The sequence below is a fragment of the Chenopodium quinoa genome, unplaced genomic scaffold (assembly GCF_001683475.1).
Source record: "Chenopodium quinoa cultivar QQ74 unplaced genomic scaffold, ASM168347v1, whole genome shotgun sequence".
Lineage (NCBI taxonomy): Eukaryota > Viridiplantae > Streptophyta > Magnoliopsida > Caryophyllales > Amaranthaceae > Chenopodium > Chenopodium quinoa.
In genome coordinates, this window is record NW_018743514.1 from 388,246 (window position 1) to 412,664 (window position 24,419).

The following is a 24,419-nucleotide window of genomic DNA, read 5'->3' on the forward strand; positions in this document are numbered from 1 at the left end:
CGGTCAATCAGCTCCTCTATAGTGTCTGGACCATTATGTAATCTCCGCCAAAAGGTTGCTCTTCGGGCAAGTTATGTAGTGACAATATGGTGCTTTTGCAAGTGAATGATCATACCTATACATCTAATAGTTAGTGAAAAGATTCTATTGTATGCAATAAGGGGGTGTTTGGTATAGTAATTTTAGATGTAGGAAACAGATTCAATTAATTGTTTCCAATTCTAGATGTTTGGTATGGGTTAAATGTAAAAAATACCATTTTCAGAAGGTAACAAAAACCTCTAATTTGTTACCCTTGACAAACTAGTGGAAACAAAATACGTTTCCTTACTCAATCACAATCTACTCAAATTGTTTCCATTCCACTAGAATACCAAACATGTAGTAAAGGTAAAGTTTATCATTACCCTTTCCCCTACTTATTTGAATCATTTCCGTTTCATTTAAGATGTTTATACCAAACACCCCCTAAGAATGATTTTATGTATAAATAAAAAATTTACATGTTATGAACCCTGGCGAATAATGAAGGGATGCAAAGCAGATTCTCCAACTGCTATCAACCGACCCAGGATCACGGAATTCAGATACATTAATAGTCATGCTCAAGTATTTTAGCAATTACGGAAGTTGTATACTCCAGCATATGCAATGCAAAGCTGCCTAAACTAGGTCTGATCACCTTATTTAGTCGCCAAAGCCCATAACACAGAGAAATAAAGCACTACCACTACTTAGTAGTACTACAACACTAATTACCATATCAAATGGAGGAAATATAGAAAAACCTTAGAAAAATAATTTTTACCCAGCTGAATACACCAGAAACAAACAGATACCCCGACATTCAAAAATTGATATTCAATTTCTTAGTTCAATCCTAACATTAGTAGTTATCAAATTTGATTCAATTATCAAATCACGCTCGAAAATTCACATAATTTTAGGGAGAAAAGGCACATTTGATTCAATTTTTATTAAATAACAATCAAAAGGGTCGTCCCTGAGCTTAGTTTCGATTTCATAGTTCAATCCTAACATTAAAGGGTTCGTTCTGCAAGACATTAGCAACCAAAAATGATTCAATTATAAGATCATTAATTTTAGGGAGAAAATGCATATTTGATTCAATTATCAGATTAGGCTAATAATTTTCTTCTCTAGTTAGTAATTAGAACCAAGTTTAAATGTTCAAACCTTAAATTTACTATACTGACGATTAAATCAAATTAGATCAAAGATATAAACCCTAGGTTGTGAAATTGATATGATGATTACATAAAGAAACAACAAATTACCTCAGAAGCTGCTTCAACGGGGGATACAAGTATTAGAAGACGCTTCAATGGAGAGCGTCAAGTGCGCTTCAATGGAGAACTGAGAGAGAGGTACGTTCATCCGGTTTTTTTTTTGTTCTTATTGACAACAATTAGAATAATGGTTGGAGCCTCATTAAAAGCCTTGACTCGCCCAGTTAAAATGGGTCAGATCTGTCCATTGAATAAATGAGGCGGGTTTTAACACGGTCGCCTAATTATGTGTCTTTAACATGACGAGCTGAGCCCTATGAAGTAAATTGTACTAGATGTAGATCATGTAGTTATAACATTACAAATTTACAATAGTACTTCAATAAGTATGTACTTCTTCTGTTCTTTTTTACTTGACCTGTTTCTTTTATCACGTTTGTCAATACAAAATTTTAACGATAAATAACTTTAAAATTCCATAAGTAAAAATTCTAAAAGTTATATATTATGATAGTACTTAATGAGACGAATTCAAATTTATCCCACATGAATATATTTTTCCTTACATATTATTCACAAAAGACGGTCAAGAGAGGGCTGATGAATAGTGTAAAAGTCAAAGCGGTTCAGGTAAAAAAGAACTAATATAAGGAAGTATAATACAGGTTTAATGGATAATAAGTTAAATGAGACGATATATTTGGGTTTTCCTCATGTTGAAATGATTTCTAGTTATTAATGATTTTGGTAAAAGGTTAAACGGTTCATGGGTTGTAAACGATTCGGGTATTATAGGTTATGGTTAGTTTAATATTAGGTATTAGGTCATATATGGTTCAACAAAATTCGGGTTGGTTCAGTTTCAAGTTGAATATAATTGGATCGATCGATTTTCGATTCCTAATTAACGTACGGATTCTAACTTATTCAATTCTCGCTGAGTCAAGTTAGTAGAATATTGACAATTGACAACATCAGTATAATACATAAAGATGAGAATGGGTTGGCCCAACCCAAGGCATGACGCAACTTAGCATGAAAAAGTATAGTACGACATGGCACAACACATAAATGTGCGTGTTGGGCCATGAGTCGCCTTTATTTGGGAGAAGCATAATAACACAATATGGATTAGCACAACAAAGCACACTAAAATTAGTGAAATTTTCTTTGACATGCAAGCCCGACACAGTGACACATGAGCTTGTGCAGTGTAGGCCGACCTTTTGAAAATTCACCATCAAAAGTGCCCTTACAATTATCCGTAAGGAGATAACTGAACAAGAGGATGGTTCGTGGGATCTTGTTTGGAAGCTGAGAGTTCAACAAAGAATCAAAGTATTTCTATGGTTAGTAATGCACAAACGAATAATGTGCAATACTAACCGACACAAACTTTCTCTATGCGATAATCCTTGCTGCAAACTTTGCGTAGAAATAGAAGTAAATGTGCTACATGTACTCGGGGATTGTAAGGCAGCAAAAGAAGTGTGGAGGCAAGTTGGTGGCCCATCAAATGCTAAAGATTTTCATACAGGTTCTCTCCAACAATAGATTGATGTGAGGAATATCAAGGTTCAGCACCGCAATGACATGTCCCCTAAGATATGGCTAACATACTTTGCAATTGTAATTTGGTGGTTGTGGAGATGGAGAAATGTTGTGGTGTTTGATAAAACAAATGAATCCCAGTAGACGTTAAACAATTTCTCTTAGACAGGTTTGAGAAAGTTTGGAGAGTCCTTGGGGATGATGTTGTTAGCACGTCTCAATTGCCTAAAGCTGGAAAGGAGGCCTTTATCAAGTGGATGGCACCCCTATAATACCCTGAAAATTCCCTTCTCTTAAAAATACTCATTTTACTCTAAATAAAACCCTTTTTAGGAAATAACCAAAATATTACCGCCACCGTGATAACGGCTAAGAAAAATTTTCAAAGTCACACAGCGGAAGTCTAAAAACAAAAACCAACTTTTAAAAATAAAACTTGAGTTCACAACCTCAAAACAAAAGTAGAATGCAACATTCACAAGTTGGAACCAATTCAAACATGGCCCTTCTTAAAACCAATTAAAAATAAACACAATATTGTTAGTCCATAACAATAACCAATAATTCAAAATATTAAAACTAAGAAACATAACAAGTAATCCTCTGCACTCTATCCCATCATGCTCTTCATGCTTCAAGTACCTATTACTTCCTCTTTATTCAACCCTCTATTCACCATATAAATAGGTCGTAGTAGGGTCAATCCAAAGGAAAGTCAAACACAACCAACAAAGTACGAATCAGCAAAGCTGAGTACGTACATATGCACCACACTAACATGAATATCCTAGCTTCAAAATAAAAATAATAATTAAAACATGCTCGCCATACAATCACAAGTCTACTTACCTTTGACTCATAACTAGCAATATTAATTATTAATAATAATTTTGGATTACGCATCGAACGGGTTTCCTTCCTTGAAAATAGCCCATTTAAATATTGAGCTTCCAATCAGGGAGCTACCCCAATTGACACCTACTATGTCACACTTGTGATGGAATTCCAGCGCATTAATAATAAAAGAAAGTACAGCGTCATGTACCCTTGTAGAAGTTATGGTTAAATATAAAACCCCATGCATAACTCCCCCCATATGTTCATACTCAAGGTATATACGTTTCAAGAGTTTTGGTGCGTATCCTCTTACACTTTACGTGATTTACCAATCTAACATGTGATGAATCCAACCAATCAATCAAGAATAAACATAACAATCAATACAAACTTCCAATTCATTCTTGAATTAAATAGTGAGCACATACTATTTATTTTAATTAAGGTTCATTGCCTAATTTTGTGCACAAAATTGACGATTACTACCTTGGTGCATAAGATGCACTACTAAGCTTCCTTGACTCAAACTCAACTTACATGAGTGAGTAAATAAATAAACTAACTTCTTACTCAACACCAATAATAAATGGGTGAGAAATAAATTCATGAATCATACTCAATAATTCTAACTTTAGCTCTTTAATTCACATATAAGCCTTGCTTATTAAATACATGCTTTCTTGATACTTGAAAATAAAACGTACTTCCATGATTCATACATACTCAACTCGTATCATGCCTCAAATAACATATTCACATGCTTGCATAACAATTCATGCTCAAATAACATCAATTCCAAGATATAATCAACCAAACATGCTACTAACTAATCACTTAAATCATACTTTACAAATCCTACCTTGATACTACACATACACAAATATTCTTGTGCACATACGTACCTTGAAAAACACCTAAACTAGGCCACACTCGCTAGAAATCACCTAGCTCGAAACTTCCTACAAATAAAAATACATAACTATAATTAATTTACTATACTCACAAATTTCCAGCATCTATAATACACTTTAAACCTTACTAATTAACCCAATTTTATGCCATAAAACCTTTTCTTTAAGTGGGTACTTCAAATCCTTTCAAAAAAACTTAATTTTTATGACTTAAATAAAATTCTAGCATACTTATTTAATATAAAACATCACTAATAGACTAGAAAATCATATTTAAATCATTAAAACTTTTTTCCTTTTATGGGTAATCAAACCCTAACTCAATAATTAAAAAGTAGTGTGCATAAATAAATTCAAGCATTAATTTGAGGGCTTTAGACTTATTAAAAACATGTTTAAACCATTAATTAAACAACAACAACAACCTAGGATCAAACCCTAACCATAAACAATATATTCCCAAATTCTAGGGTTTGTAAATTGGGGTTTTTGATTGAATAAAAATCTGAAAATTATATAAATAAAATAACAACATCAAATACCCAAAATCAATACCAAAACATAATCAAATCATGTTTTTTTTTTATTTATAATAATAACACCGAACCAAAAACAAAAGGAGAGAGAGAGGTGGCTGGCGGTGGTCGCCGGCTGCTGCTGCTGGCCGCCAGTGACTGGTGGTGGCGCCGCCGTCAGTGGGTGCCGACGTGCGTTGGGGGGAAGAGGAGAGAGAGGCGTGGAAGAAGAAAGAAAAAGGGAGGGAAAATAAGGAGAAAAAGGAGAGAGAATATAAAGAGAAAACTTTTGGAATTTTTGTGAAATCTGACAATAATGATTTTAGAATGAAAAGTCTTGAGGTTTTGAAGTATTTATACTCTCCTTTTAAAACAAAACTCATACTTATAAAACTGCCATTATTAAATCCTACCCCCCCCCCCCTTGACTTCTTCCTTTGGGGCCAACTTGTTGGGCTCTTAAGTGCCCTTAATTTCCCAGCATGTTGATCCAATCATTTAAATAAAAATAACCCAATTTTAAACACTTTTATTGCCTCAATTAATGACTCGTATTATTTTATGCACACTTACATAATATTTAAATAATTAATTTCTTTTAAAATAAAATGAATCATTTTAATTTATAAAAATAAATAAAATAAATAATTTATATATAAAAATACGGAGTATTACAACCCCCAACTGGATGCTATGCCCTTAACTCTAACGGTGCAGCCAAAGGTGCCCCTGGGGATGTAGGAGGTGGAGGCTTATAAGAGAATGTACAAGAAAGTTAAGGCATGCATATTCACTTTAAATTGGGTGTGTGCTCCTCCTTTAAAGCGGTGAACCTAGCTGTTAAGTATGGGTTAGAGCTGGCAAGGCGTATGGGAGTTAACTTGCTCCAAGTTCAAGTGGATAACTAGGCTTTGGCTTGCATCCTTAGTCAATCTGAAGCTTATGGAGGAGAATGTGTACATAAAATTTTCAGATGCAAGGAACTAATAGTAGATCAAGCATGACAAGTTGAAGTTAAATATGTCTATAGAGAAGCGAATAATGCAACGGATTGGTTGACCAATCAAGGGGTCTTTCATAACAACAGAATTGATTTGATTTAAATCCCCCCTTTAGCTCTTGGTCATATTTTGCATAATGATATAGTAGGAGTGGTCTTGCCACGTTTTATCCCTCCGTAGTTTTTTTTTAGTTTGTTTTTCCGAGGCTTTGTCTCCCGTTTGCATCAAAATAAAAAGAAAGAAAATAAAAATTCCGACACGACAAGTGACTTTAGCTTGAAGGTTTTGGTAACCCCAAAGCATATGGCTCAACATAACCCATACTCATCATTAGTACGAGTACAGGATACCATATCATGTGAGGTCGTGTTGTACCTCGAACCCGCTAGACCTAGTGCCATCTTCTTAATTACCAGATGTCAACAAATGGACATACAAGACAAACTGCGCGGAGTTTAAAGTACGGATACGCATCCACTGCAAGGTTCAGTTCAAGGCTTGTGTTGATTTGATTCTCCCAATTTCAAAAAATACAAAAGTCGAAACAGAGCTAAACAATGGCGTTTTCATGGTGGTTCTCTCGTCTACGCTCGTCTTCCAGAACAATCTTTACACATCTTCGATCATCCCAGTCCACACCTTCAACTGCCGTTTCTGAAGTCATCTCTTCCAAAGAAAAAAACCCATTTTTATGGTGGTCTTCTTACTTAGTCCCCATTTCAGCTGCTTCACTTTTGCTCCAATTTCAATCCAATCCTCCCTCTTTTTCTGACTCTTTCCATTCTGATTCTCGGTGATTTTCTCATCTTTCCCTTTTATTTAATTTTTTCAATTTTTAATCTATTGCATGGTAACTATGTTTGATTTTTTGGGTTTTTCTGGGGTATCAAGGGTATGTTACTCGAACTTTTCATTTAACTTCATTTATCCGTGTCGGATACTCGACACTTGCACATAGCCATAGCTATATAGGTGTGACAATTAAGACCGACCAGTTTCGACCAAATTCATGCAAAATTTATATAAGATGGTCATGTTGACTTTTGTTTAATCACTTCTAGCCTAGTCCGAATAACATAGTTAACAAAATAAATAATTTTTTAACTGTGATTGTTGTTGAATGATAGTACTCTTCCTATGTTGCTATATGCAGTTGCTTTTTTGTATTTGGTGAGTGATTTTATGAACTCAATACCCGAGTAACATAAATTTGTCATTGACTGTCGCTGTTAATGTCGATTGTTGATGTTGTTTTTCGTGTTCTGAATTATGTTCAGAGGTGTTGGCATAGGTGGTAATGGAAGCACTGAGTTTGTGGTGAAGGGTTCTCACAGAAGTGTTCCACAAGAACTCATCGATGATTTGAAGGCTATATGTGGGGTATTATTTTACCAAATCCGTTTAACTTTGATGATTGAATGTACTTGCTGTCTTGCTAACTTGGTTTACTGTATCTTGAATGTATAGAATGATTTTTTAAGGGATTCTTCTATTTGAATTCTTGAAAATTAAGCAAGTATCAAGTCTCTTAGAAGCTACTTTATGTTCCAGCCCTGTCATTGGACTTGTACGAAGTTCATTGGCCCTAGGACAATTAATATGGTAGGATTAGTGAAATTTATTGGAATTTGGGAATTATTAATGTTGCATTCTCCTTAAGGTTATTGAAAGTTGCTAAGATATTACAAGTATAAAGGCTTACACCTTGGTGCTACAAAGTCAATGATGACATTTAGCGTTGGAGGCTCCTTGAGAACTTTGACTTATGTGCAGAGAATTAAATAATTAATAGTATGCTATGAATAGATGGTTTTAATTATCCATGGTATCTTGAGTCAGACATACTAATGGTGCAAGTTCCTCTCAGTTATTGAAATATTGATGTAAAATTTTATAAGGATTGAGGCATTCACCTTGGTGCTTTTAGTCAATGAGGACATCTAGAGTAAGATGATCAATGAGAGCATTGGCAAACATGCATAGAGTACCGCACTATTATAGCTTTATATCATAATACCTTAGAAAATTTTCAAAATTATACCTTGTGTTGTATTTTTTGAAGCCAACATTTTATAGTGTCTTCTATTCTGCTTTTCTCATTTGTAATACAGTGTGGGAAAGCTGTTGCTTTACTTGCCTATTGTAAATCTTAAAATTCCCTTGTGGTTGGACGCTAGACTTGTGATGTTTACAAATTCCTTTTTGTAAGGGATTACAATTATGCTAGCTTGTATGTGATTAACGAAAATTTACAATAACGAAGAGTGAAAAGCAAGTAAACAACAAGATAAGGAAGCATTTACCTTGGGAAACCCGAGCCGGGAGATTAACCCACTAATCCACTATAGAGTAATCTTTGATGAAGAACAATGTAGTTTAAACTTTATAGGCTTGCAAAGCACCATAAAAGCTACACCCCAAATACACCCCTCCCCACACTCAAATCTTAAGTGTTAGGACTTTTACATTTGAGACTCTCTTTCTCTCTCTCTCTCTCTCTCTCTCTCTCTCTCTCTCTTCATCATCATACCTTATTACAATGACTAACACGAGTCTGTATAGTGCAAGGCGTAATAAACAATCTCGTGGTCATAAATAAGCCACACCACTTAAATCGCAAAGCCATAGAAAACAGGGGCAAGTGGGTTCGGGCAAACCTGACTTTGTTCGGCTGAACCTTTTTCATGTGACTTCGAGTCACTTTCCCTTCGAATTCGAGCGCACCTTCCACAGGTTTGGGTGAACCTTCCATAGCTTATGACTCTTTGGAAAACTCTTGAGACAAGCTTTCACCTCCAACTTGAATCATCTTAAAATCATTTCTAGATTTTGAGATATGATCAAGCTTATACTCCAAAGCTATGCATCCTTATGCCTTGAACAGTTCTCCACACCTTCCAAACCTAACACTTTTGACCTGGAGAAATAGGTTCTTAGAAAGTTAAGTTGCTCATGATGGTAAAAAAAAATTTCGTCAAGGGGTGTCTGAAGAGTATAAGCTCCACCGACAAATTGAAGGAAATAATGCAACAAATGTTGCATTAAAGTAATTTTCATTTCTTGATTAATGGTTATCTAAATTGTGTTTTGGCATTGACCTGTTCTCCACTAATATGGTCTATTTATTTTCATGCTACATACTGGTTTATTCCTTTATTTTGTTTTTTATGATCATAATAGAATCTTCCCTTCTGTAATTGGAATATTTATGCTCCTAACTTAAATAACATGGAAGATATAAAATTTCATGACTTTAGCCTTTTTTTTTCTTTGCCTCAAGAGGTTGATTCTTCGTTTTGAGTCAGAGTTGTATAGTTGAGTTGTGCTTAGATTATACAAAATTACCAGAAGATTGATCATGATATTTGTTCTAGTCCATTTGTATATGTAGGTTATAATCCAAAGGGGGCTTTTAAGCCACCTGATGAAGGCAAGAGATATATTTTAATTTTAGTTTCCAATCTGGTGCATTATAAATTCGTTTTTGGTATTATTTCCCACTTAATTTTATTTTTCTTAGCTTTCTTCCTCTCCGAAAGACGGTGGGTTAGGTCTTGTATCTATTTTCAAGAACTATTATGTTTTTCATTTGATTAGAAAAGTTGAAATCATGGCTATGCCTAGCTATAGCAGAGCTAGAATACAACTTTTATGGACTTTAAAATCATAGTATAGCCTAGGGCACGCTATGTTAGGTTTGGAAGGTGTGTAGAACGGTTCAAGGCATAAGGGTGCATAGCTTTGGAGTTAAGGTATGGATTGATTGCTTGGTGCAAAGCAACAATGGATGGCAAAAGGGCTAACTTCAAACGAGCATATCTCACGATCTAGAAAGATATTGAGATGATTCAAGTTGGAGGTGATAGCTTGTCTCAAGAGCTTTCCAACTATAAGTCATAAGCTAGACAAGAAACGAGAAAGTTATGGCCATTTTATGAAGAGTTGCCTGGCTGCCGAAAAGTTCGCCCGAACATATGGGAGTTTCGCCCGAACTTAATGGGAAAAGTGACCCGAAGTCACTGGGAAATGGTTAGCCCGAACTTGCTTGGGGTTCACCCGAACCTGGTTTGTGATTTCGTCTTTGCAATTAAAGGCCGTGGATGCTTTACTACCGTAGGATTGTTTATTATGCCTTGCACTATATATACTCATGTTATATCATTAATTAGGGTATGAAGTGATAATTAGAGAGAAAGAAAAATCCTCTAGTATTAGCTCATCTTCATAGGGTTTAAGAGAGAATTAAGAGAGAATTGAGCTTTCATAGTGGTTTGAGAGCTTGTAATCATCATCATCAAATTACTTCAAAGTGGATTGGTGGGTTTTCTCCCGGCACTCGGGTTCCCAAGGTAAACTCTTTCTTGTCTTCGTTGGTTACTTGTTTTCGCTCTTCATTATTGTTGATTGTCATTAATCACATACAAGCTAGCACATTCGTTAATCCTTTCACACTATTGTAGAAATTCAGCTAAAAAGATATGCTGCCCTTTTTCATTTTTTATTTTAATATTTGGTTTCAAGACTCCAAAAATTAGTACAGAATTTTGGAAGTAGTTTAAAGTTTTGTATGATAGCCTTGGTAATTTTGTAAATTGATAAACAAATTGGAGACTTTCTATTTTGGTTTCCATAAATTGGATCCTAATTTTATATATGACTGAAATGTAAAAACAGGCAAAACCATAAAAATACCATATATGCTAATATAGTGCTTGTACTGGTACTGAGTTTTGTAAGGACCTTATATGTTGTAATAATTGAACTGCAAAGTGTCTTTTTTCTTAAACGTAATATGGTTTCTACATTTTGTATATGTGATCTCTTACTGATGTGAATTTTGTCTAAGAGCAGAAGGGGTAATGCATACTAATTGAAGTTGTTTTTAATTCAGCCACTGAAAAACATCATCTTTTAAGGTGGATCATTTCAATTTTTGGGTTTTGACAGGAAAACATGTCAATGGATTATGAGGAGAGATCTGTGCATGGGAAACCACAAAACAGCTTTCACAAAGCTGTAAATATTCCTGACATTGTCATCTTTCCAAGGTTTGGGAGCTTTCTTTCACTATTTTAATCACTGCTTGAAAATTAATTTTATGTCAATTAATTTTGTTCGGTTTTCAGTGAGATTCTTATAATTTAGCACGAAATAGTTGAATGTTGATGATGCTCGGGTCATATTATTTAGCACCCATTGGTGAAAGTTTGTACTCCTTCCATTCCTTAATGTTTGCTCCATTTGACATATTTACAATTTTCAATGCACATCTTTGAGTGAGATAATATCTAAAATAAATGTATAACTATGAAAAGTTGATATTTTGAAACTATACATTGAAACCAATCTAACAACATAACACATGAGCATGTTTTTTCTTATATATACTGATGAATATTCGGGGTCAAAGCTTCACGCTCTTCAAATGGAATATTTCAATTGGGAGAGACATAAAGAGACAAAGGGAGTATTATTTAAGCCAGTTTTTCTAATTCTAAATTAATAACGAATTGCTCGATTGCTGAATGCAAGATCTGGTAATATGCTGCTGTCTTATCTTATTGTATCTTTACCCCCTTGATTCTGCCCCGGTTTTTTGGTTATATTTTTACCCTCTAGTTATGGAAGTATAAAAACTTTTGATTTTATTATTTGTAGGTCCGAACAAGAAGTTTCGTTGATTGTTAAGTCTTGTAACAACCATAAGGTATAGTTTCTTTGACATGCTTGTTAGAAGCTTAAACCATGTGCTAGTATCTTACCTTGTAATAATTTTAGCTAGTTATCTTACTAAATTTCTCATATTTACTGTGACCTATTCTTGTGAGAAATATGGTCCATACTGAAAAACTCTTTTTGAAGTCCCCTTTGCAAGTTTGATAAAAGTTTCTTCTTCTTTCACGAGCAGGTTCCTATCGTACCATATGGTGGAGCTACATCTATAGAGGGTCATACTTTATCTCCTCATGGAGGGGTCTGCATTGACTTGTCACTAATGAAAGTATGTAGTCTTGTCTTTAGATGATGCTGGTTCTTGATATCTACTTGTATTAATGTATTAGAGAGATCATATTTCTCCAACTTATAAAATTAAAAAGATGATCCTCGAGGCTATATCTCGTGGATGTTTTTTTTTTTTTTTTTTTTTTTTTTTTATTACAACTCACTTGCTGATGTTTAATAAGATGTGACAATAATCTAGATTCACGAATAATACAGTGTGGCAGAAAAATGGCACCAAAAGTGATTTACTAAAGTTTTAAACACATAGAGAGAGGAATAAGGTAAGTAGTGTAAGGTTAGAAAAAGAGGGGTATAGTTCAGAAAGTTAAGCAGTTAAGCACCATGCACACAAACAAGGAAACCTGTCAAAGACAATGGCCTTTGACTTAGTTAATATATGTACTTGAATTAGACATGTAAGAGCTCTTATGTATGATAATTATTAAAAACTCAAAATTCTTTCTAATTTGACTGCAGAATGTTAAAGCATTACATGTCAGGGATATGGATGTGGTTGTTGAGCCTGGGATTGGATGGATGGAGTTAAATGAATACTTGGAACCTTATGGCTTATTCTTTCCTCTTGATCCTGGTAACAGTTAACTAATTCTTCTTCACAATATTGCACTGCAGCTGATATGATTCTTATATATTCTTAAATACTTTATCTTTATGTACTAATTAGTACACCCATTTCCTGTACATTTTCCAAACTGAATGCTGTCAGTTGATAGACAGCAGATCTAGAAGCAATGGGGTGGCAGCACTTAGCTGTCTTATTTTGAGGGATCACGAATTCAGATATAGTAAACATCTTTTAGGAGGGGTCGATATAGTGAAAAATTAGTGTCTCATATACCAAGAGCTCAAATTCTTTCTCCAATATGATATGGTTGGGGTCCCTGGTTTTATCCATAAAACATAAGAAGTTGATAGACCAGCAGATGTAAGAAGAAGCAATGGGGTGGCATTTAGTTATCTTATTTTGCGAGATCAAGAATTTAGATATATTAAACATCTTTTGGGAGGGGCTGATATAGTGGGAAATTGGTGTCTCAAGAGCTCAAATTCTTTCTCCAATATGTTATGGTTGGAGTACCCTGTTATTATCCATAAAATAGGTGTATTGGTAAGATGGAGATTGATTATCTCCATGATATCCAGGCTTCTTCTTAAGCAGCCAAGTACTCAAGTATCTGGGTCAAACAAAAAATGCTGGCTGAAATTTTACTAGGGTCTTAATTATGTGTCGCTATTGTTAGAGTTTAGGTACATGACAACTGCGATATTATTCGCTTTTAAGATGGTAAATGTACAGCTGAAAATGTTCTCATTAATGAAAAATGTGTTTGTATCATTGATTTTGGAGATATTTTGTTACAATAGGTTACATTTTCATAATTTCTTGCCTCAAATAGAGCAAGAAATGAAGAGAAAGAAATTACATGGCTGACATAGCATATGGTTGGAAAGATGATTTAGGGATCTTTCAAGTGTATTGGAAATCAATCTTTGTTTTGATTAAAGGTGTGTGAATAGTTTTAGAGCACACTAAGGCCATAGGGGTCCTAGAGCCTAGGTGCAAAGCACAGGTGTGAGCCACAATACTTTCTACGTAGTATTAAAGAATCCAAGGGTGACTCATTACTCTTTTATGTTTAAATTTCCATGAAAAAGAATTTTAAGATGAAGAACATGTTATGAAGCCATAATCATCGTACTTACATATTTGTTTACTTCAAGCTTTATCATAACTATCCTTCAACTGTTGCACCCACTTGCACCTTTGTATTTCAATTTTGATATCTTGATGGGTTTCTTTATAAGGTTTCATCTTATGATGATTACTACTAACACGAAGGTTGTGTTGTATGTTGATCAAGAGTTATTGGATCTTATCTCAATGGGCAGGTCCTGGTGCTACCATTGGCGGTATGTGTGCAACGCGCTGCTCTGGTTCATTAGCTGTGAGGTTGGTACCCCATTCATTTATGCTTTGAGTAGTTGACTTATCAGCTGTGAAGCTCCAATAATTGAGAGTAAAAAATTTAGGTAAATAAAACTCTCTGATGAAGAACAGGATATTAATGGCTCATATAATTCTCCCTGCCCAACAGGCAAGCAGTGTACATATGTTGCCTGACTTACAGAGTGAATTACTTTTCTAGGCAGGCTGCTCTATGACACGAAGCTGAAGGACTATCTTAGACTTGTTCTTTCCAACTTAAAATATAATATTAGGAAAATTAAATTTAATACTAAGAGCTAAGTATCCTTGTATGTTTTTGTCTTGGTGACCTTGTTAAATATTTTTGTGGTCACTACTAGTAGATTGATTTACGACAAGACTATTTGTAGTTTGCATCCTGTAACTGGAGCTAACACCCAGTGTAAAATGATATGATGCTGAGTATGTTTCAGGGTTCTACTCCCTAGGCTTACTGTGTTACTTCAATCTGACCCCTTCAACCAATATGGTGATTGACAGCATCAATTCAGGCATTTATGTACAGTATATTTTCTTTTTAGTCTTTTAGGGTTAGCTAACTTAGCTTTACTACTTAAAATTTGAATCTGATATAGCATATAGGTGTTTATTTGCTATTGTCTTTGGGTAGTACTGGTACTCTTCTTGCGAGTATGTTCATTTCGTACAATGTTCTTTTCATTGCCTATATCTGCAGCATGAAATGTTTAAGTAGGTGATTCAATGTTTTTTATGCAGTTAGAGCATAAATGTTGATGGCATTTTTTCTTAGCATGTAGGTATGGAACAATGCGTGAAAATGTCATCAATCTGAAGGTTTGTTGTCCGTCTTTCTTATCTTGTGCTCTATATGTTTTTGAAGATAACAAAATCTTAAGAAATATATATATTTTTCATGCTGTGTAGGTTGTCTTAGCAAATGGTGATGTTGTCAAGACTGGAAATCGTGCCCGAAAGAGTGCAGCAGGGTTTGTTTTTCAATTTGATTTAAGTTGTTAAGTTTGAAATCTATTTCCCATTTGTAAGGGTACTTTATTGCAAACAAATGAGAAGATTGTTCCTTACAGGTAAACAAAAAGATTGAGTTATCAGTTCATATTGCCTTTATTTTTTCCACTAAATGCTCAAGGGAAAGCATCCCTGGTCCCTGGAAGACTGATAGAAGATATTCGTAGAGGATACCTTATTTTATACAAACTCTCTAGATGAACAAGGTTCTTAAAGATATGACATCACTCACCTAACTCAGTACCACTCCTGCCGTATATGGCTGATGTCTCTCTTTCCTTGCGAAGTTGCTATCTGACAACTCAAGTTTCCTTTCTGACTCATGAGTCTCACAAAACACTTATCAAAAAAGTCTATAGACTACATAGAACTCAGTGACTCATAAAGTTCACCACATTCATGAGACAACTAGAATAGCAAAAGACCGGACAAAATTGGAAGAGATGCTCAGCATTTAAGGAATATTGTGACCCGTTGAACAAATTTTAGGAGAAAGAACTTTACAAGTCTTCTTTTCTCTGTGACTTATTGGTGTTTGTTGAAATATTGAGTCAAGATTGAAGCCTTCATCTTAGACAGGACTCCTGCCTTCCTATGAATTTATTAGGGTGAAATAGATGGTTGTAGTAGTTTTCCAACATGAAAGGAAGGCTTAAGAAAAGAGCAAAGCAAATTTTCAATAATAATACTGTCAAAATATGCAAGGATTAATAATTATAGGAATGGCAACTACGTGGTTTTACTTCCAAAATCTGGTCGGAAAGAGTGAAATGCTAATGGACAGCAACACTATCAAAGGATTAGAACTGAATAACAGGCAGATCAAGAAGTCTATTGTAGCTATATACTGGACAGAAAACGTCAGACACTATTCTTAGATCCAACTAATGAATGAAGTTGTGGATGTACCTGAGATAGAAATTTTTGCCTGAGTTGGGATGGGCATCAAGTTGATTGGTTATATCGAATACTGAGGATGAGCTTAGTTCTTTCAGAATTATACTTTGAAGACACTACTCTGAAGGAAGAGTGTAATCAAAGCAGCTCCATGGTGATAGCAAAGTAGCAAGTAGCATTAAGAGTTTTTTTTTTTTTTTTTTTTTTTTTTTTTTTTTTTTTTTTTTTTTTTTTTTTTTTGGAAGACCCAAAATCCTTACCTTTTCATTTCTTAAGCAGATTTGAGAAGATTAAAAAGAAGAATTGTTATATGATTGTATGGAAAAAAGTTCCATAGTTAATGTGTCACAAATGAATTATGTAAGAATGAGATTTAAGTAAGGACATAGAATCTTTCATGAAGGAGAATTACAGTGATCCTCCAGTATTTGTGGCTTACATTTTGGTTGGATCAAAAGGATGTTGTAGAGCAGTAGAGATGGGTAGAACTACATTTTGAGTTGTTGAACGGGCTGGGCGTGTTTTTATTGGTGGTTAGGAGGTGAATTAGTGCACTTAAGCTCTTTACCTCACAGACAAAACAACTGAATAGTGGATACAGAAATACGGATCTTGAGAACAGAATGGGTAATATAAAGAAGTTGATGCACATAATTACTCATTCTTACATCTTTAAAAGTTCCTAGTAAAGCAGTTTTACCAGGATTTATGTTTTGATCATGGATCTAGAAGAGACTTTGGATATGTTTTATTTGTAATTGTTTCTGCAGTAATGCAATTTAAGCATGTCATTTTATGGAAAAACCCCAATTAAGATTATCGAGCCACCAGTTAGGTTAAGTTGCTAATGTAAAATCTACTTATTTAATAAAAAATGGGCGAAATTCCGTGTTTTGACTTTTTAGATATTTATAATTGATTCAGGGGTCATCTTATTCATGATTTTATCCATCTCAAAGTTCATCATTTGTTTCTCTTTCTCTTATGCATTTTGCTCGACTTGTAACAGTTGTAACCTTGTAAATGTTTAAATGATGACATTAAGTTTCCTCAATGCTTACTTGTCAGGTATGATTTGACCCGGCTAGTCATTGGAAGTGAAGGAACCTTGGGTGTGATTACAGAAGTTACTCTACGCCTTCAGAAAATCCCTCAGTACTCAGTAGTATGTACTTGCTAGCTTTAACAAGTTTTTTTTTTTCCTTCGGTTTTTGTTGAATTGTTGACTGTGCTATATTTCCTCCATATGAGAAAGGAAATTCACTGTTCTATTCTGGGATCCAGATTGGATGTACTAGCTAAAATGTGAACAATTTTTCTCACTTTAAATCACATTGAATTTGAAGTCAAATGAATTTTCTTGTACTGTGGGAAATGTCAATGTGGACATTCTATGTGGGATAAAGGGATTTAAAATATATTTTGTGTTCCTGATCTTGTCCTCTAATTACTTCATTTGAATTTGTAAGTTGCAACATTTTCTTGTAAACTACTTTAAGCCGCAAAAGTCTTTTAACTTATGTACAGGCTGCGAGGTATGTACAGGTTGAACACAACTTGTTAGTGTAGACTGACTGTGATGTGATATGTACAGGTTGCGAGATGTAACTTTCCTTCAATTAAGGATGCTGCTGATGTTGCTATTGCCACTATGATGTCTGGAATACAGGTAATGAGGAGGTTTGTGTTGCACTATATATTTGTTTCATCATTTCTTAACTGATTGAGTGTTTGTAAAATTTTAATTCATGTACGGAGATTGCTTTTAAGTTACTATCAGATTTCCAGCCATGTCCTTGTAACTGAAACGCCATTAAAAAGCTTTGTTTGAAAGCCCCTTTAATTTTAAAACACTGGCTCAACTCTTAATGATCCAAGGCTTATTTCCTTTTATAATCTTTCGAATTAACATGTGCCATTTTCTTTTTGGATAATTTGTGGCTATGAATATTCTAATATTTTAATTTTATTATGATAAATTGACACGACCACATTAAGTAATTCTTGGTTGTCAAAATTCATATGCATTCTTGGTTTTCAAAGTCTACTCACAATATTATCTCATTAACCAGGTATCCAGGGTAGAACTTATGGATGAGGTTCAAGTAAAGGCAATAAATATTGCTAATGGATCAAATTTGCCTGAAACACCTACTTTATTATTTGAATTTGTCGGAACAGGTTAATTGCACTCTCTCTTCATGATCTGGGTTCTGATATTTGCTTTGAGTTTTCATGTAATAATTGTAGAATCTAGTAGTGTTCATTATTAGCTCAAAATGTGACACTCATATTTATACTTCATTTGTTTTTTGTTTGCAATTTTGCAATGTGGGGGGAGGGGGATATACTTTTAACCAAACAAAGTAATATTGCAATTATTTAGCAACTTCCCAATAAAGAATCTGTTGTGATTAAAAGAGGACAGAGGAAGTGTACCGCAGTAGAGCTGCAATTTGTATGATACTATGGTTTTACTCCTCTAAGATAAATTCCATCCCTTTCTTTATGTGGGTTGAGATTATGTATTTCCTAGAAATGCCTTGTAGAAATATTAAAATTTACTATAAAGTGTTTTTTTTTTGTTTTGTTTTGTTTTATTTTTTTTAAACTTAAAAGGAAAACCAAAGTGTCGGGTAACTATATAGGCATGCGTTTGAGCAGATTTAATGACCTGGAGGAAATGAATACTTAAAGCTTTCTGATCCTGATTCTATGTATGTCTGTGTTTGAGCAGATTTAATGACCTGAATGAAATGAAAACTTAAAGCTTTAATTGTGAATATGTTTGACTATGCTATTTCTGATATGGATTTTGTATAAAGTAACCATGGAGCTTGCCTGATAGAAGTCACTTGCAACTCATTGCTCACAAAGTCCGAGATTGGGGGCAGGTTGTTCTGAAGGATATAAATGTGTGTCTGTGTTGGTGTCCATGCTTGGGCTTCTGGTTGTAAATCAGGAGGGGTATATGTTGTTTTGTTTTCCTGAAAGTCATATATAATTGTTTGCTGGTGATTTTTGTTGGCGGGGGAGAGGTAGGATGGGGGTAGGACCTAAGAAAGCATCAAGGTCTAATGCTTACTCGTATTATGTCAACGAATCTATTTTATATTGTAGATTGCATTTATCAGTTGCTGAATGATAATATTTTCTCTTCCTCTTTTTGCAGAAGCATATTCACGTGAACAGACAAGACTGGTCCAGAAGATCGCTTCTGAGCATAATGGTTCGGATTTTGTTTTTGCAGAAGAGCCTGAAGCTAAAAAGGAGCTCTGGAAGGTAATTTGGCTATTTAGACTTCTCGTATCTATCTATCTATGTTGAAGAGAACAGGGCCTTAGTAAGCTTTGGAATTGGTTTCTATTTCCATGAATGTTATTCTTCTTTCCCCTCCTCAAAGAGGAAAAAAGGAAGATGAGTGAAGACATGAAGAGAAAACTATTGAGAAGGGGAAAAAAAAAAAAAAAAAAAAAGGTGACAATATAAACCTTTTTTGCTCTGCATTATTATTTGCAGATGAGGAAGGAAGCTCTCTGGGCGTGTTTTGCAATGGAACCTGAATATGAAGCAATGATTTCGGTCAGTTGATTATTTCTTTCCAGTTCCACCTGGTTCAGATTTTATTTTATTTTTTTAATTTTTTTTTTTCGTGTGTGTTGGGTGGCATTTTTTGGAGGACTTTGTCATTTTGCAGCTCAAGCACTGTTTATGTTCCCTAATCCCATTGATCCTGATTATAGCAAATTTAGAAATGAGAACATCTTTTCCACCTTTATTGTCTATGTATCCTCTTGTTGTGTTATGTGTTATGAGGTTAACCAATGTTGATATTAGTAGACTATCAAATGATTTTTGAACTTTTATTTATAATTTTATCATTTATCTATTCTTGTTGCACACTTTATATATTGAAGCAGCATGTTCTTGTAGCTAATTCAATGTGCTGGATTGTTTAATTAAAGCTTTCATCTTAGTCATGAACTTTGTCCCACCAGGATGTTTGTGTGCCTTTGTCTCAACTTGCTGAGTTAATATCAAAGTCCAAAGAGGTCCTGGATGCATCTCCATTGATCTGGTAAATTTTTTTCCCCATTAGCTTTCTGCATGCTTAGAATGCTGTAACTTAGAAGTGAACTGCCAAATTTCTGTTAGTATTTTTTTTCTTTGTTCTTTTAAATATTATTATTGGCAATGAAAACAGTGCAGTGGTTGCCCATGCCGGTGATGGGAACTTTCATACCTTGATCTTATTTGATCCTAACAACGAAGAGCACAGAAAAGAAGCTGAAAGGCTAAATCATTTCATGGTCCAGGCAGCCTTGTCAATGGAAGGTATCCTTCTGAGTCTTGATGACACTTTACAAGTTAAACCCTTATGGCCAACATTATGAGAATCCCAACACACCCCCCCCCCCTCTTATTTTTTCCCAGCTTCCTCTTTGATCATAAAATTTCTTTTGGAGGTTCTATGACTAGCGCCAAATCCTATGGACTCTAGTAATTTCTAGTGTAATATGTTAATTATGCTGGTTCTTCCAATTGGGCAGGAACATGTACCGGAGAACATGGAGTTGGTACTGGAAAAATGAAGGTATTGCACTGAATTCTTTTGATTTAGTTTAGTCTAGCATAATTTGTAAAAATATGATTTCTACACGCTTGCTAATAATTTTGTCCAAGCTAGAATGTAGATTTTGGATCCCCATGTATTTATTGACCAGATTCCCTGAATAGTATTGTCTTTTGACTTCTCATTCATTCATTCATTCTTGCAAGACAAACTTTTCAAAACCTTCTAGATTTACTAGCTAGATTGTTATACGAATGCAGTGTTTGATGTCCATTCTTATATCTGTTTTTTCCTTTCTTTGTTTCAGTACCTGGAACAAGAACTGGGGATAGAAAATTTGAAGACAATGAAAAGCATAAAAGCAGCTATGGATCCCAACAATATTATGAATCCTGGAAAGCTGATCCCTCCCCATGTCTGTTTCTAAAATCGCGTTTTGGCCCAACCTCGGCCCCTACCAATTGGCGTAGGTGTATCATCTTTATAGTTTGTCTGCAGCCAATGTTTGCTGTACTATTGTAAACTTTGGAGTTCATGCTACCATTCAGTGCTGATATCTTCTTCAAATCGTTGGTGTTAAAGACTTTCGAATTTCAATAACCACTGAAAAATAAAAAGAGCTGTATCTGAAAGTTTTGTAAACCAAAGTTACTAGTTTCCCAAAGATTAAAAGGAATACTACCCAATAAATAGGTATAGAGCAGCTCATAACTTGGCTCTTCATATCAGTGATATCACCAATTGAAATCCATAGGTATACTCTCTTGTGCAAAAAATTATAGGCCTTGTTTGGCAAATGGCTGTTGGCAGTTGGCTGGTTCACTTGGCTTGCTTGACCAGCTGGAATGATTGGCTGTTTATAATGGCTTTTGAAATTGGCTGTTTTGGCTGTTTAAGCTGACTGTTTATAGAAGTGTTTGGTAAATTTAGTTGTTGGCTATCGGATGTTTATTAGATAATTTGTTGACCAACAAGCCAAAAGCCAACAAAAAAAAAGCTACTCGTAGCAGCTTTTTCATTTTGACTTAAAAGCCAGCTTTTTTGCTAAGTGAAAAGTCAATTATCAAACACTTTTTTTGACTGTTTGACCACAAAAAAGTTAAAAGCTAACCAAAAAGCCATTTACCAAACATGGCCACAATCGTGCTATTACAATCAAAGAATGCCACAATTTTTTATTTGTATATGTTCATTCTTCATCAACTATCTTCAAAAGTTCGCCCAAAAGGATGACAATCATTGTTCTAGTATGTAATTTGGTGTTTGACATATTTATCTACGCAAGTACGAAACATAACAAAGAAAAAAGGGGTGGGGGGAGGGGCGCGAAAGAAAGAAACTTAATCACTTTGAAGATATTGCAAATGTATACGGGGCGAAAATTATTTAGCAAAGTATGATTATTTCCCTGCAAAGATGAATCGCTTGATGAGTTGAGAAAGTTGGTTAGAGACAGGGGAGCAAGGATTATGTGTGAGAAAACCATGGTGTTGGCTAATCCTGGGCACCGTGCCGGGCCGTGCCGCCGCGGGCCGTGCCTGGCGGGCCACGAGCTGGTTCGTGCCGTGCCGGCGGGCCCAGGATTTCGTGCCGTGCCGTGCCGGCCATTTTCACAGGCCAGCCCACGGCACGACACGGCCCTCGTGCCTGGCGGGCTCGTGCCGTGCCGGCCACGTGCCGGCCTGCGGGCTGGTGCAGTTTTCAAATAATTTTTTTTTTTTTAATATATGACAACATTATAAATTAATAAGTTTATAATTTATATAAGTTATAAAATTATAATTATAAGTTTTATAAGGTTATAACTTATAAGTTTATAACTTATAAGTTATTAAGTTATGAATTTTATAATTATAAGTTGAATATTTATGTTTTATAATTTGTATATTCAATATTTATATTTATATATTTACTTTATACTATTACTTTAAAATTTAATGTTTATGATTTATTAGTAATTGGTATAATTTTATTTTTTTTTAATATGAATTTACAAATTGTAACAAAACGGGGAAAAAAGGCAAATTGGACTTCGGATGTGAATAATGCGTACTTTATATTATTATTAATTGAGTTGAGAAAATTGTACAATGATAACAATGATAAAAATCATACAATGATGGTATTAAACAAAAATTGGAAAATGATAAAATTGATATTTTTAAAATCGTACAATATACAATAATTGTCTATTCTTCTTCTCCTTCTTCTTGCTCGTCTTCGTCTTCGTCTTCGTCTTCGCCTTCGCCTTCAAGGTCATCGGCTAGTTGCATAGATTGGGAACTAGCCGAACCCGAACCGGAAGCGGAGGTTCCTTATTCGTTGTCGTTGTGGTCGTAAGAACGGTCTTGTGAGCGATTTTCCGCATCCAACCAATCTTTGAAACACACGCACATTTCTAGTGTTTCGGGTTTTAGACTTGTTCTTCTATCGTCTAAAACCCTTCCGGATGCGCTGAAAGCTCGTTCGGAGGCGACGGAGGAAACTTGGATAGCAAGAATGTCTCGTGCCATTGCCGCCAAAGTTGGATGCTTCGAGCTTTGTTGTTTCCACCATGCAAGGAGGTCGAGGCTGTTTATCTCATCGTCGTCCATGCCTTTGGTGAAGTCGTAACTCAGGTACATCTGCAACTCCGAGACGTCGCTTTGCGTTCTCCTGATTGATGAATCACCTGAAAACCTTGAAATCAAGTTAGTAGCTTGTGAAAATAAATGTTTGGCCTTCTTACTTACGTTTTTGGATGGTTGGGAAGGCCCTGAGCGAGGAACGGTGCCATATTTGGCTTCATAGACTCTATATAAAGCAAAAAACTGATCCTTCACATTAGTCTTATAGTTTTCTACATCATCGTCAAGAAACATGCATTGAAAGTAAATGTCAACTAACATAAATGTGTTTTCATACTTTTGCCTAGGATCTAATATGGAAGCAAAAATATAAATCAAAGGAATCTCACTATAATATTTACGCCACTTTTTTTCCATTGCTGGAAGATACTGATCATAATCACTTTGATGGCAATGATCAGCGAAAAGTTGGGCGAGTAAGCATGCATTAGAAAGAAAGTTTTGAGCACAAGGATTGTAAACAGTAGAAAAACAATACGTCATCTTATATAATAACTGTAAAAATTGCATATATCTTTCACAGTTATTCCAATCATCATCATACAAAGCATTTTGTGGAAATTTTTGGTTGTAAAATAATGTTAACGGGCCCTTGTACTCAATTGCCTTTGTTAACATGTCATAGGTGGAATTCCACCTAGTTGGGCAATCGGTTCTAATTTTTATTACCCTTATCTTTTGTTGTTTTAGAAAACTCTTCCATTCTTGGTATCTCATGTTAGAGCTATTAATAGACATAATAGCATCTCTGATTTTGCTGTAGTATGGGCCAATTGCCCGAACTCCATCATGTACACATAAGTTAAGTACATGGCAAACACATCTAGTATGAAGAGTTTCACCGTCTAATAGTATATCGGTTAAGTTTTGTTTGATAAGATTAGCTGTGTATGTCATAGAAGTTGCATTATCAAAAGTCATAGACATCATTTTATCTCAAAGGTTGTATTCGTCTATTGCTTGCATTAAATGGTGAGCAATGTTAATGCCGGTGTGTGGGTATTCCAGCATTTTGAAATGTATTATTCTTTTTTGTAACATCCATTGATCATCTACCCAATGGCAAGTCACACATAAATAGTGATATTTATAACCACTATCCAAAGAATCGGCTGTTAAAGATACTCTACAGTTAAGGTTACTCAATTCGGCTTGTAACCGGACTTTGTACTCTAGGAAATTTTTCATTGCGGCAGAACGAACGGTTTTCCTAGAGATTCTTTTATGTTGGGGTTGTAGTGCTTTGTTAATGTAGGTGT

At 34.9% G+C, this 24,419-nt stretch overlaps 1 protein-coding gene and 1 long non-coding RNA gene across 3 annotated transcripts in view; one reads left to right on the forward strand and one right to left on the reverse strand.

Moving 5' to 3' along the window:
• LOC110739847 overlaps window positions 1–1,544 on the reverse strand; it is a 40,983-nt gene extending 39,439 nt beyond the window's left edge. The window contains exon 1 of the long non-coding RNA XR_002514930.1: window positions 1,299–1,544. This is a non-coding gene — a long non-coding RNA (uncharacterized LOC110739847). The remainder of the gene's footprint in view (window positions 1–1,298) is intronic.
• Window positions 1,545–6,486: 4,942 nt separating this feature from the next.
• LOC110739848 (D-lactate dehydrogenase [cytochrome], mitochondrial-like) lies at window positions 6,487–21,261 on the forward strand. 2 transcript variants are annotated; one of them, XM_021920330.1, is made up of 18 exons: window positions 6,492–6,858; window positions 7,343–7,445; window positions 11,013–11,113; window positions 11,724–11,772; window positions 11,974–12,066; window positions 12,546–12,660; window positions 13,980–14,040; window positions 14,835–14,871; window positions 14,962–15,023; window positions 17,029–17,125; window positions 17,555–17,629; window positions 18,033–18,141; window positions 19,133–19,242; window positions 19,480–19,542; window positions 19,959–20,038; window positions 20,165–20,295; window positions 20,511–20,554; window positions 20,841–21,261. In XM_021920330.1, exons 1-18 carry the CDS (start codon window positions 6,623–6,625, stop codon window positions 20,958–20,960), a joined length of 1,686 nt encoding a protein of 561 aa, XP_021776022.1. In that variant the 5' UTR covers window positions 6,492–6,622; the 3' UTR covers window positions 20,961–21,261. The 2 variants fall into 2 exon arrangements, 1 of the variants encoding a protein (XP_021776022.1); XR_002514931.1 differs by lacking the exon at window positions 20,841–21,261 and having other exon boundaries at window positions 6,487–6,858; window positions 20,170–20,295.
• The last annotated feature ends 3,158 nt before the right edge of the window (window positions 21,262–24,419 follow it).